The sequence below is a fragment of the Lutjanus erythropterus genome, chromosome 5 (genome assembly GCF_056507025.1).
Source record: "Lutjanus erythropterus isolate fLutEry1 chromosome 5, fLutEry1.hap2, whole genome shotgun sequence".
Classification (NCBI taxonomy): domain Eukaryota; kingdom Metazoa; phylum Chordata; class Actinopteri; order Lutjaniformes; family Lutjanidae; genus Lutjanus; species Lutjanus erythropterus.
Genome location: NC_139321.1, coordinates 17,819,048 through 17,834,114, shown reverse-complemented (window position 1 = coordinate 17,834,114; position 15,067 = coordinate 17,819,048). Strand labels below are relative to the sequence as shown.

At 37.8% G+C, this 15,067-nt stretch overlaps 1 protein-coding gene across 1 annotated transcript; it reads right to left on the bottom strand.

Moving 5' to 3' along the window:
* Positions 1–1,184: 1,184 nt before the first annotated feature.
* cfl1 (cofilin 1) lies at positions 1,185–10,073 on the bottom strand. The gene is made up of 4 exons (XM_084718959.1): positions 9,916–10,073; positions 4,906–5,216; positions 4,740–4,816; positions 1,185–2,201 (listed from the first exon to the last, which is right to left on the bottom strand). The coding sequence occupies exons 1-4, from the start codon at positions 9,916–9,918 to the stop codon at positions 2,089–2,091; spliced, it is 504 nt and encodes a 167-aa protein (XP_084575085.1). The 5' UTR covers positions 9,919–10,073; the 3' UTR covers positions 1,185–2,088.
* Between the last annotated feature and the right edge of the window lie 4,994 nt (positions 10,074–15,067).

The following is a 15,067-nucleotide window of genomic DNA, read 5'->3' as shown; positions in this document are numbered from 1 at the left end:
GGACTGGAGAGACAGAGTGTTAATTTTATTTTTTGAGAAATGCTTGATATATTTTAATAAACAGAGATTTATAACAGCGTTTGTGTCTGTAGTCTTGACTTTGGACCGGTGTTGGGGTTCCCTCCTGTGGTCATTACTAGTACTGCAGCATCAATGAACCTGAAGACCAGAAATGGACCCTAATTTGATTTAATTTAGAACCAAATTAACGCTGAATGGGCTCATCCTGTGCAAGTATTTTAACTTTTGGTACTTTCCAAGATATAAGACACTTTGCCACTGTAGGCATACAATAGAAAACACGAATAAAATGATAAATATTATGAGGTATAATCTTATATATACTGTGTATGTATGTATTTATGTGTATGCAAAGATTACAGATATGCCACAAAAACTGTGATTTTCAGTAGCAGAAGTTGTGTTGTGTTCCCTATTTCCCATGAAGGTAGTTATCTTGTGACCCCTCAATTAATTACCCAGTTGAGAGATAATTGTAGCTTCGAGTTCTTTCAAGCAGAACTGACAAATGTTTGGTTCCCTCAGATGTGACTATTACCATGATAGTAAACTGACTATCTGGGTTTTATACTGTTTGAAATATTTCTATTTAGGATTTAGGACATCGTGATTGGCCTTTAAAAATATATAGATTGTTTTACATTTTATAGACAGAACAATTAATTGAGTCATGAACAGTCTTACTTATTTTGTGCAGAAAGGTCTGTGTGTATGATCCTTAAATGTTATGACTTGACAATAGGTGCTATCCACCATAACCATGAGGCCTTTATAGAAAAGGGAAACCCATCTGATTAAAAAAACACAAATTTGTAAAGTATAATAATACAGCTGAAGGATTTTCAAAAAAATTAATAATTCAAAAGGCAATTATTTTGATTGATATTGGCAATTGCAATATGATTTGCAATATTACAGGGATTTTTTACTTAATCATTCTCATTTTTAATGAAAAACATTATTCTGTAGTGTGATTTTCTCTAAGTAAGATGGTTTCTTAAGCCTGCAGAATATGATTTGTAGGCCAGGACATCACTGAAAAACAATATTTAATTTTAAATTGTATTTTGACAACAAATATTGTGCCCTCTGAGAATTGACAATTGCAGTAAGGCCATATTGCAATTTCACAAGTAACAAAAGTGGAAAAAGAGCAGAACAAGTCAGTAGTTTAGTGCTTTTTATTAGAGATAAGGAGACGATACAAAACATCCACCATTCAATATTCAGTCTTAACTCTGACCGCTGGTCTTTCATATACACATCGCTCCCCATCAGACCTTCATAACACCAAAAGTTTTAAATCAAGAGGATCTTGGTTTTTAACAAGTACAAGGAATGTTGTCTGTTTACTACATCAAATGCCATGGTTTTCATTCCGACCCAGAACTGGAAATAAAAAAGGAATCACTCAAGTTTTGGAATTTGCATGTTTAAAAAGAAAAAGAAAAACAATGGAATAATAACAAAACAAAAAAAAAAAAGAAAAATATATATATTTAATAACCGTGTTCCCCCAGAGAAGGTTTGTTAGATCTTGTGCAATCAAGAGTGAATTAGTTTTACACTACACCTAGTCTCAACTACACACACTTACAAAACTTAACTAGAAGTTTGGCAAAAAAAAAAAATGTAGTTGGAACGATTACTTGTAGGATTCAATGGTTGGAAAACTTTTTTGCCTGTCCCTTTCTCTGCAATCATTCAAATGGAACCCGGAAAGAACAAAACCCTGTCATGAACAATATGTGTATTTCAGTTAGTCATCATCATCATCCTCCTTCCTCAGTTGTATCTTTATGTTTTTCTTTAGTGTGTGTTTTGTTCATATTCTTTATGTTGCGTGAACTGGAATGACAGTCTGCATTTGTGGAATTTCCTTTTTTTTTTTTTTTTGTCTGTCACTTGACCCAAAACCCACCCACAATATCCCACCCAGAGAGTCCCACAATTGGTGCTGGTTCTGCTTTTGCCCTTCTCCAAACCAGACTGGAATGAACAGCTAAACCCAACAGATGTGTCTGAAAGGCCTCGATCGAAGCCAGAGAGGAAGGGGAGGGGGGATATTTATATAGGGGATCCTTCCAGGCTGACTACTGATGAGCCGCCGAGCTTTTCTGCCAGGGTGTGCCGGTCTTTGAGGTCTTCCAAACCGTTCACCTGCCACTCGTGCTTAATACCTGAATTAACAAAAAAAAAAAACATGCCAGAATTACAGTGCTGTACAATTATTTACAATCATCCATCATGGTAATTTAACTAAACAGTGAAGAGGCGTGTAGGTCCCTCGTGACTGAAATGGGAAAAAGATGTCTGTCAGTCCCACCAGGACTTCATGGGCTTTTTTTGGGGACTGTTGTAACCTAAAAGGCCTGATTCCACAGCAGGCTTACTAAAAAAATTTTGATGTATGTTGCAAATTTTTAGGTATTTATTGCAATCAAATTGTGGGAGCAAATAAAGACTGCATAAAAATTTGCAACTTGCAATAAAAAATAATGTATAATTTATTCATGCTCTATTTGTAAATGAAGAAACACCTGGGGGGATTTCATTTTTTTTTTTTTTTTTGGAGCTCAAACTCAATCAAAACAGCACAAAATTATAAAACACAGAAGAGAGCACAGAGCATTGATAAGTAACGACAAACCTTGTGTTCTTTTCAGTACTCCTGACAAAATTAAAAATACAAATACAAATATAATATGAAATAAAAACTTGTGCAATGTTTTACAATTGTACATGCATAATTCAAACAAATTGCCAAAGAATTCATGGCATTTTTTGCATTTTTAAATACAGCAGGTGCTGTACCCATCACATTAAAACATTTAATGAAGCACATTTTTTTAAGTTGTCATTTTTCTTCTTTTAATATCATGATAAATATCGTATTGTCAGACTTTGTGGCATTCTCGTACCTTGAATTTTTGGTACTGTTGCTTCCCTAATGTAGACGTGTAGTGAAATCACACAGTTGTGGCAGTGCTTGTGACCGTTCAGTCTACTCCGGTGTTATTTGGACATAATATTTAAAACGACAGATATGATATTATAATTAAAGTAAATAAAAGAAATACCTATGGCTGTTCATTATTTGAATTAAAAGATTGAAATGATCAACAACAAACTTTAGGCAAGGGAAAACAGCATTAACGTTGGACTCTGAGTAATCGTGGCGGAGAGGAAAAAACAGTCCAAAGTGTGGCTTCATTTCACAAAGAGGACAACAGTGCTAGCTGTAATGTTTGTAAAGTGATTATTTCAAGTAAGGGCTGAAACGAGCAATATGTTGAAACATCGGCTGAAACACTGACTTAAATTCCAGGGATGCCATGTATCTGACACTTTATTTGAATGTGTGCCAGTGCTTCCTGCCTGAGCAGCACGTTCATTCATTACAGAGGGTAAATATCCCCTGTAATAACATTAGAGCTGTGCAGGCAAACGCAGCAGATTTTTTCTTTGATTAAGAAAAAAAAAAAAAAAATTCATTATGGTGTTTTACAGTCTGTTATTTCTGAATAGCAGACAGCTAAGACTGCTGCTATGGACGCAGTTCTGATCATAGACTATGGGGGACTTAGTGGAAGCAATAAAAATAATTTTTAAGGAATTTTGATTTTTCTTTTTTTGGGATGTGGCTCAACCATCAGCTCCAAGATGCAAACCCAAGTGAGCCTTTTCTCTGTCTAGTTTCTACACTGTGCCAGACTTAATCAGAGATAATAAAATTGTTGTGCAAACACTGAAAACATAGGTAGGCCGACTTCTCTCCCATACACAGAAATTTTGTTTAGGAATCTATAAAGAATATGAATGACAAGCAGTATATCAAATGATCAATTCCCTACAAGGAGAGAAATAGTTATGCTCAGGTATTAGACTAGGGATGGCTGGTTTAAGCAAGAGGTTATGTTTATGAATTTAGAGGTTTTTAAGCGGTATTTGGTGTTTTGTCCACATGGGGGCAGCGTAACATGTTAACAACAACATTGACTTTACCTTCATTAAACTATTTCCTATTAACACATGCAGACATGCATTGTGGGGAATTAGCATCAGCCAAATGCTGGTAAGATATGAAACTGACACCAAATAATGATGTTCTATTGAGTGGCTGGTGAATTTTTACATTTATCCATTGGTGTCTGGTTGATGTTCACAATTTAAAAACTAACTTCCCACTCTGAAACATGAAGCAACATTAGCATTCATATGTAGCTGTGTGTCTGACCACCTGACAAATTTTTGCTTTTTTTTTTTTTTTTAAAGTTTCTATATCCAACAATTCCCAATGGAAATATCATACTTTTTAGCTGCTAAATGCCTCCAGAATTTGGTTAAGTTATTGAGCTGCTGTTTGGGCAGGTGGTTTGCAGCGTGTAGTTGACAGCTGTGCCTGAAAGCAACACTAGAGGAGTGAACCAAACAGTACGTTGTGGGCTGGATGACTAAAGAATTAAATAAAAGATCCTGACTGCAGTCAGATGATAATTCTGAGTTGGTCACTGTGATCGACTCCTTTCACATTAAACACTGTCATTTGACTTACTGATTGTTGCAGCTCTAAGTTATGGCGTTGATGTGGATTTGGGTGTGATTATGGACGTGTTTTATGTATAAATTGACATATTTGTGGCTGTAGCTTTGAGGTTCTTTAACAGTTGATCCATCAACAAAACCAAAACTTTATATCTACACACACTGATATTTACCTTCGAATTTTCTCTTGATAGCATCTTTTGAGCTAGCATAGATCATCTTGCTCTTCAAGGGAGCGGTATCTGGAGCCCTGCAAGTGTTAAGAAAAAATCATTAAAGCCAAATGTCGTCTCAATGATGATCATAAACCCTTTAATGTCTGATAATGACCGCCCTCACCAGAAGATAAAGACCAGGTCCTCCTTCTTTGTTTCTTTGGTCTCATAGGTGGCGTCGTACAGGGCGTAGCGGCAGTCGTCTGCGGGCAGCATCTTCACAAAGTGCTGGTATGGGTCATGGACGGTGGTTCCCAAGTCACCCAGCAGGATCTCTTTGCCTTCATCCAGAACAATGTTCTTGAGGTCCTTGCTCAGGCAGAACAGAATGGCCTTCTTCCTCTTCCTCTTCTCATCCTCGTTCGCCTGAGCCTTACGCACCTTCATGTCATTGAAGACTGCGATGACTTCATCTGTGACTTTCACACCGGAGGCCTGTGGACACAGGTTAAGAACAGTTAATTTACAGTTCAACATGGCAGCTGCTATTAATGCAACTTTTCCAAACAAACAATGATGATGAAAAATATCATTTCTTGACATTCGTAGGCCTAAGAAGGTTTTTTTTTTTGTATATATAGCATACATACTGTGATTTGTACTTGACAGCTTGCACAAAGCTTCAAGTTATGGCCTGCGTAACTAATGGAAAGAATATTGATGTCGCAAAATGGCCAAGTGCTTAAGCTGCAGTATAGTAAAATGTGTGACAAGACAGCATTATAATGAAAGACTGTAGTGATTCAGAGATGCCCCGACCTACTAATCTTGTTCTCCAGATGTAAGAAAACAAAAATGTTTGGTATAGACCCCCCCCCCAAAAAAAGTCACACCATCATGAATTTTAAAGTTTTTTTTTCCCCCTTTCAGTGAAAATGAAAGTTGTGATGATTAACTTAATAGTTGTCCACAGATTACTTGTTGCAGCTTCAAACCAGTCTCTTGTACAAAGCAAACAATTCCAATAGATAACTTTGTCAGTTATTTCTCTTGATTGATCAATTGGGAAGTTGTGATGCATTAACCAAAGACAGACTAATTGATAAAGTAATGTGTTAGTTGCAGCTCTATGCAACAGTGATAGTTTTGCCTGAATGAGGCAACAGTTGCCATCATCTTTAACAGGCCAGAAGTGACTACTTAAGTACAGTATACATCATGTAGCTGAAAAAAGGCCTGAGAGGGCAGCATGTGACTATCACACACACAGCAGTAATGCTCCTTATGAGGCCGACTGATAAGGAGGATTGAAATGCAAAGGTGTGGCCGTGACAAGCCTTTAGCCATGGTGAAGGTAGTGGTGGAAGATTTAAGATGTGTAATCTGAAATTATCGAACTGTCTGTACAAGTAATTCGGTCAGTACAGCCTTTTAATTTAATTTATTATGTATGAGGTCCAACTGTAAAAAAAAAAACTGATGGACAAGAATAAAATATGTGGCCAGCACAGCTTGTCCAAAGTCCAGCTCAACATGAATACTAAACAGCTAACAGGTGTGTCTAAGTTTCTGTGACAGGACTAGTAGGCATAAAATATTACATAAGTTCTTTATGCAAGCAGAGCAAACAGCCATGTTTCTCTACAATAAAGATGACCATGTGGTTGAGGGTGTGGTCAAGAATTAAATGTTTCAGTGCAGGGTTCAGTCGCAGACAATGGGGCTTCTGTAGAAATATAGAATACAAGTCACAACGTAACAGAGTCACACAGCTGCTCCATAAACTCACTCAATCAGGTCTTCTGACTCTGTTTAAGGCACTCCATCACAGGAAAATGCAATCTCAGGACAAGATGGAAGAAAACTGCTATCTACCAGCAATGTGTCAATGGAAAAAGAGAGACAACAATGAAAAGGAAATAACGGGGCAGGAAAGACGGAAAAGGAACCCAACTGCAAAACAGCACAGGCAGGCACTGTGTGTTTACTCAGGGCGTAAAAGACCTGCGTGAGATAACAGCAAATTTTATAGTAATAATTAACCAGCAAACAGCCTTACTCACTTCCGTAATCCCACTCATCAATAAAATAAGAACTGTACGTTGTACTTTTTCCAATGTTCCTTGCAGTTATGGCAAACTCAGTTTCCAACATATCTGCTGAGGTTTACAAATTTCTATACTCTCTTTACATATGACACATTTTTCTCGCTGTATTCTTCCTCCATAGCGATGCTGGGAAATTATTATGACTATAAGTTATACATGTCTCATTCTTCTGTAAAAAAACATGATTTATATCTGTAAGGTCAATAAAACATCTTTACGTTTCCACTTCTCCCTTCCCACTACCTTGTTTCTGCCTAATTTGTCACAATACTGTTTATATTCTGTTTTGTTATTTTGTTTGTCATTGGTTGTCAAGCTAATATCCCCATGGTGATTACTAAGCTCTCACCTTATCTAATCTTAACCACAGATACTTTTCTTTATAATAGTCAAGGTTCAAGTGACACAACAGAAATTTAGTCACAGTCCTGAATTCCTTTACACACATTAACAGTGAAGATTACAGGTATCACAGTATTAATCACACAGGCCAATTTCACTTGCAAACACAGACCTGATGAGATTAATGTTATATTCAAACTAAAAAAAAAAAAAAACATACAACAAAGGGAAAATGTACAGCAGGCAAATTTAGTTGATGTCCTGCTCGGCAATGAAAGCTGGTTACAGTGTTTTAAAAAGTGCCCAAGTCATACTTCAGTTAAAGTAAAGATATCATGCTAAAATATCTATTTAGGGAAAGTGGAGCTCACCCATACAAATTGGACTTGAGTAAAAGTCTCGAAATATCTGATATTCAATGTACATAAGTTAACTTAAATTAATTGCCAACTATTTTAATAATCAATTAAATGTTTTGAGTAATTTTTTAGGAGAAAGTCCAAATTTTCTTATTTGAGCTTCTCATATGTTAATATTGTCTGGTTTCTTTACTCCTTCATGACAGTAAAGTGAATATCTTTGGGTTGTGGTATCTTGGGCTTTGGGAAATAGTGATCATCATTTATCATTTTCTGGACCAAACAACCCATTGATTAATCAAGAAAATGATGGACAGATCAATTGATAATGCAAATAATGGGTAGTTGCAGCCCTAATATAGTGTATACATAAACATAGGTGTGTGTGTGTAGAGAAAGTGAATCCTTAAGTTTGACACAAACATTTCAAATCAACACATTTGGAGTAACATGGTTTTAACTGGACAGGAAAGGTGTGAAAAACTAATCTGAAATGTAACAATTAAAGCCATCAGACAAATGTAGTTGAGTAAACAATGCAACGTTTGCCTCTGAGATGTAGTGCAGCAGAAGTATAAAGTAGCATAAAACCGATATGCTCACGTAAAGTACATGTACCACGACTTTGTATTTAAGTACAATACTTAAGTAAATGTACTTAGTTACACTCCACCACTGCAATAGATAAAATGGCTGTACATGAACAAACTGTGGTATATAATGTATTATATTACAGATACCTATAACACTATGAATTTTTATTTTTATGGTGCAATGATGTAGGGCTGCAACTCACGATTATTTTCACGGTCAACTAATCTGTCGTTTTTTTTTTTTTTTATTAATAGATGTTCGTTTAAAAATGTCAGCAACTCACGAAAAATGTCAGCGTTTCCCAAAGCCTAAGATGACCTCAAATTGTTTCGCTCACAACCCAAAAATATTCAGTTTACTGTTGCAGAGGAGTAAAGAAACCATAAAATATTCACATTTAAGAAGCTGAAATCGGAGACTTTACTTTGTTCTTCAAAAAAAATGGCTCAAAGAGATTAATCTAATATCAAAATACTTGGTGATTAATGTGATAATCGATTAATTGTTGCAGCTCTACAATGATGAACAAAATGTAACGCATATATTCTTTCGTGTCCGCTATCTGTGTTTCTCTAATATTTGATGACTGTGTATGAATAAACTAAGGCATCCGTTAATATTCCCTCTTTGTATTGTATAGTAGTCTAAAGGCGTGACAAGCGTGCAGTGTGTATAAACGGCTGTACAAATTAGATGCGCAACAAAAAAGATGCGCAGTACCGACCATGGACATCCACAGACAGCGGCCCGTTAGCTTCGGCTAACGGATCCTACACTGCCTAACTGGCGTTACATAATGGTGACAATTCCGTCAAATATCCACTACATTAGAGCCGATACATGGCAAAATGCTAAGACGGCAAATGGCAGTAAAATAATGTAATTGCAGATTGGCTGTAATACAGCACCAAAACAAAATGGTCTTTGCACCAAATTCAGGGTGGGGCCATGAATGCAGCACACGCACATGTGAGCGCTAGCTTGCTATATAAGGACAAGCTCCGCACAAACGCACCATTCGTTTGTCAATTCATTCATTTTGTGTCACACTGCAACTCGGCCATAAAGCCACAAATTGTCCCTGTAGCATTACTGTGAGTGAAAAGTGACCTGATTTGGGGCACGTAGTCAGCCAGCGTCTGTAACACTGTTAGCAACGGAGCCGAGTACAGACAAAGAGCAAGTAAAATCACAGCTAGCGCCAGCCATAATGGGTGTCATTTTCTGCCTCTGCTAACGCTGCTACCTCAGCTAACAATACAGTTAGCTAGTTAGCCCCGAGGCGCTGCTGCACCTGCCAGCGCAGCGCTGCTGTTATCATGTGGAGGCTCGACGAGCAGGCGAGAAATAACGGAAACATGATGCAGTGAAACACTGTGAACAGCGTCATGACAACCATGTTCACACAGACAGACACACAGGAGTCTTTCTGCTCTTTGTCGGTGAAACACAGAGAGAGGAACGAAATGGCGCCAGCTGATTAGGACCGTTAAGTCTTTTATCTAGCCCATTATCTCAATATTATACAAGCCACCACAGGTAAATTGTCTGAATGTGATTAATCTAATTGTATGAAGGCATTTTTAGCTGGACAGACAGCAGAGCTGCTCGCTGCTTAGCACCGGTGCTAACAGCGGCTTCTGCGGCACAGCACCGGCTAAAACCAATATCATCAGTAAAATAAACACAAATTGACCACAAACATCCCCACATCTTTAGAGTTATGCCTATATTAGAGAGTCAAAGCGTCAGGGACACAGAAAGAGTGATAAAAACCGATGTTAAACCTACCATTGCTGTAGCTGTGAATAGGTCAGCGTCTGGGTAGAAATTGAATGGACTACGATGATGAATTGTCGCTCTCGCTCACACACTGGATACACCTCGTGAACGCGCCTATAAGCGCGACCCCGGCTACAGCAAAGTGCACGAGCGGGAGCGCATGTCTGTTAACCACGACTGTCCGCGTGTATTATTTACTGCTGTGTTATTATTGACCTATATATGTTGTCACTGGTGACAGAACAAAGAGGGCCGCAAATTCAACCTAATTATTAATTACCTGCGGTTCAACAATTTATATACACAAATTGGACAAAAAAAAGGTACATTTATTAACCACTGTTATTAAACGTGACACCAACCGGCATCCGTTTGAGAGGAACAATATTTTACCCCTTAATTTTTCCTAGTTATTTCATATATTTTCATCTTCTTTTACTTGTATTGATACCTCATATTTTTTATTTAATTTTTACTTTGGCGGTAACGGCCAGCAAGCATGCACAAATCAAATACACCAATGGGAAGCAGGAGAGGATTGTGGGAATATGTGTTTGTGCGGTATTTTTTAGTTAAGTTTACTTTAAAAAACTGAATTGTCCCCAGAGAGACAATTTGTAGTACCGCGGCCTACAGGGAGGTAGACACGTCACAAAAAACTACTTTAAAAACAACAAAAAAACAACAACAAAAACCAGCAACAACAACATACTACTACAGCCATCCCAGCCTCATTGGTATAGGCAATTAAAAACATAAATTGCCTACACAAAGTGCACCCACCATGTATCCCCACACTACTGTAAATAACAGGGGCTGACTTAGTCATTTTGGGGCCTAAGGTAAACACAGGCATAGGGTCCTCCACTTGAATAAATACTAAGTCAAGAAAATAAACTTATTGGTGGAGTGCAAGTAATGAATTGAGGAGTCTCACAGGCTCAGGAAAGAAGCTTTTCTGAAGTTTTATGAATAGGGCAGCGGATACTTCTGTATCTCTTGCCAGATGGCAGCAGAGTAATAGGGCGGCTGTTGTCTTTTAGTATCCTACTTCCTCCTTTTTTCAGCACCACTGGGGTAGCTGTGCATCATTTTTAAATGCTCTGCACACCACACCGAGCCGTTTGTTTACACGAGTTGGCTACTGTATCCCTGAATCATTTCAGCATATGCGCGAATTAGTGGGGAGGCCCTGAGACACTCATGAATTCAGCATTCTGATGTTATTGTTGAAAACTTCATTGCTAGTGGACGGCCTGTGTTGGAGATACCAGCTGTAGAGATGTCTGCCTTCTCCCCAATATAATGGAAGTAAGTTGCATTTGAAATGATCTACATTAGGAGTGAGAAACATCATCCTAAAATTATACCACAGTATTTTAGGGTATTCTACAGTAGCGGTATTCTTGACGATATGAGAAAATACTAAAAATATTTTTTACAAGAGCTGTCAAGCTATCATCACAGGATTTCAACCAGTGGCTTCTGCTTCAGGTGGTGAAATTAATTTGACCCCTTTTGTTGTTACTATATTCTTGCACTTCTTACATATCACCATGGTTAATTGTACATCTCACCTTTTGTTATCAAACCACTTCCATACAACTCTAGTCACTTCCCTTTTCAGAACTCCTTCATCATTATATTGCCATTATAATCATAGGAATTTATAATATATTTATAATATTTCTAACATGATATCGTCATGATCACAATTTTTCCTGATTTTTTTTGTATGAAGAAAATTATAACGATATATCATGAACAATTCCATGTGGCGCACCCCTAATCTAGGTGGATTAATAGCACTGCAGGCCAGAGGAAAATAGTTGGTTTTGATTTTTCAGAATTAGATGTACAAAGTCAACAGAAATTTCACGAGGTGACTCAGCTCAGTGGAACGAGAAAAAAAGTTTAAAGGATTTTGATTTTAGTGTCCCTTTAATAGTGCCACATTAGTGCAGTAATATACAATTGAATTACCTGTCACAAAGATTATGATTAAAGCCGTTAGTCATGATAATGGTCTGTAGCTATACCTTAATATCTTTGTTCTTATTGTAGCTAATTTAAAAAAAAAACCACATATTAGCTGACGTGTACGTCGCCATGTTTGTGACCAACGCTGTATTTTCAGTATTGGTTTCAAAAACGTAAATATGGCGGGCTGAGTGATAAATAATTAATGCTGCCATGGTGCTTGTTTTTTAAACCGACATTCAGCAGCCAGCCGGACGCAAAGCGGTTTTCAGGCTGGAAGGAAATTCTCCGCCATCCCTCCCTCCCTGAGCCCCCCTCCTCCTCCTTCCCACCTCTCTTCCCTCCCCTCCCCTCCGCGCGGTTTTTGTTGGACTCACTTCCAAATATGGAAGCGAACGGTGAGCGGCGGCGGTCAGTGCACGCGCCTCGCTCCCAGCAGGAGGAGGGCGGGGCCGCGACGCTGATCACCATATAAGGAAACAAGGGACACGAAACTCGCTGTAGCAGATTTTTGTACACGGAGGGGAGCGAGAGAAAGACACACACACACACACACACACACAGAGAGGGTCAGTGTGAGGATGAGAGGCAGCAGCAGGAAAGCGAGGAGGGGCGGAAGATGATGAGGGACAAGAAAGAATGACACAACAAACGGGGAGGGAGCTGCTGAATACACACATTTCTCCCGAGAATGAAGTGATGCTGCAGCCATAATATCACAGCTGAGGACAATTCAACCCGTGGCAGCGCTGTCTCTTGTTTTTTTTTTTTTTTTTTTGCTGTGGGACATGTGGGATACAGCGTAACGCCGCTGTAGTTGTAAACATACGGGCTGTAAAATATGACCTACATCCATTATGTGGTATAACAACCCATAAAAACGACACCAATTTCTATCAAAAACACATGAACCAACCATTCACTATCATAGATGACAGAATAAAACATGTTCTGGTCTGTAACATCTTACTTTCACACTGTAGGCTGCATATCACATTAAAATAGAGATTAATTCTTTATAAAATAAACCTTATAAAAATATCTACAGTAGGCTGTGTGAATTAAAAGGACATTAAACCCCAAAATCAAAATTAATCCACCTCCCCCCTGCCTGTAGTATTATTTATCCATCTATATCTTTTTGGTGCACACTGCAGAGTTTTGGAGATATTGGGCATAGAGATATAATGGGACTAAATGGCACTTTGCTTGTGGTGCAGTTCCATGTAGGAACTTCTTTCTTTTCTACTAGAAAGAAAGTAGTTCCAGTAGATTCTACTGCAGAATTTTGAATTTTTGCAAACATATAATTTGGTGCTTTGAGCACCATAAACCAAGTGTCATTTAGTCATATTATATTGATATCTCTACGGTGGATATATCCATAACTCTGCACCTCACACAACTTAATCTCAATATGCAACCCTGTGTTGTAAAATAAAAATAAAAAACAACCTTGTATATTGATTTAAATTTAAAATATGAGTGAAATAATATGTAATGTTTTTTCTCACTGCTTTGCTACACAGCAGCTGTTTGTAATGGTGAACCTGCTGGTGGATCTGTGAGGTAATGGACCTGAAAAGACCCTACATCCTGTTTTCAGTTTTGCACAGCTATTAGATATATGACTACAGAGTTTCATCACTGGTGACACTTTAAAATAAAAACAGCTGAAAGAACAGATTCAAAAGGCACATCAACAGTATCAAGCTCTGTTTATTCTTTATAAAACAGCATTTCTCAAGTCAAGGCCACCGTAGCCCTGCAGGAGACAATTACATGAGCTGTTACTACAATATTGCATGCATTTATTCTCTTTTGGAATGAGCTGTGTGCAAAAAGCACCAAAGTGGAGTAGAAGTGCAACATCTTGAAGTTTCCTCCTCTTGTGGAAAGAGACAGACACAGAACGTGCAAAATGATGGTCAAAAATCATAGACTGAGAAAGTCTCTCATCCTCCATATTTCCACATTTATCTTTTGGCCCCGTCTTCTTATGACTTATACCTGCAGTATGACTGAATCATGGTGAGATTAAAAGTACTTTTTTTCTGTATCTTTACAAATGATTAGTTATTCAAGTGCACAATGCAAAATCATTACAGACTACAGGATCCTACTTTCACTCTTATGTCAGGTTATGGCATTTGAAAAGTCCTATTTTACAATATTACATACTCGCCATTCGACCTCTCCAATGTTTGATGAAAGAACCTGCATTTCATCATATTCAAAGATGTAGGGCATGCTGCAAATAATCAGTCCTTTAATCCAATTCCTGATTCATTGTGAGCTGGCCTGAGAAGCCCTCCTTGGCCCCACTGAGGGAAACTAAAACCTAATAAATCCACTGTGTAGTCCACCTTGTAATTCCCTGGATGACTAGTTTTTTTGAAAAATACGCCTGATTGGTTAAATGGCTGCAAGTAAATGAGGATCTAATAAACAAGTCAGCTCAAATATGTTGTTTTTCCTTTCCTGCAATATTGGTTTCATTATAAGTTATAAAATTATTACGTGGAAGTCATGTGAAGCAAAGCTCTGACCTAAACACAACACAGTTGTCAAGCTGAATTTGATCGCCATGTAGTAATTACTAACATATTCAAAAAACAGGTTTTACGCTGTCAGAGTTTTCTTAAACAGCTACACTGCAGATCACTATGGTTAATCAGTAAAACAGTTAAAATATCTCATTTAGCTGCAGCCAGATCAACAATGCTAACTGCATAAATTGCATCACAGTGATGTATTACAGTGTTTTCTCACGGCGGAGCTGATAACACAGGCTTCAAATGGTCCCTGAAGGCATTACGTCAGGAATTATTTTCTGAGGCGCAAATCTCACGACCATGACTACATGTTTGGGTTGAGAAAGACAGATATTATATTGCTATCCTGATAGGAGACTAGATACAATCTTAAATATTGGACATTGTTATACTGTAATATGACATAAGTGTTGTCTTTTCCTGGTTTAAAAGACTGCATTACAGTAAGGTGATGTAATCTTAGACTGTTCTGTTATTTTCCTTTACCCACTTAGTGCTATGTCAAAAACTTTGAAGGAATACAGCTCTCATGTTTACACAGCAGACTATATTTTAGTTTGTTTTTACTGAGGTTTGAAGTGATAAGACAACAAGGCCAAAGTATAATTCAAATAGTTAAAGCTAAC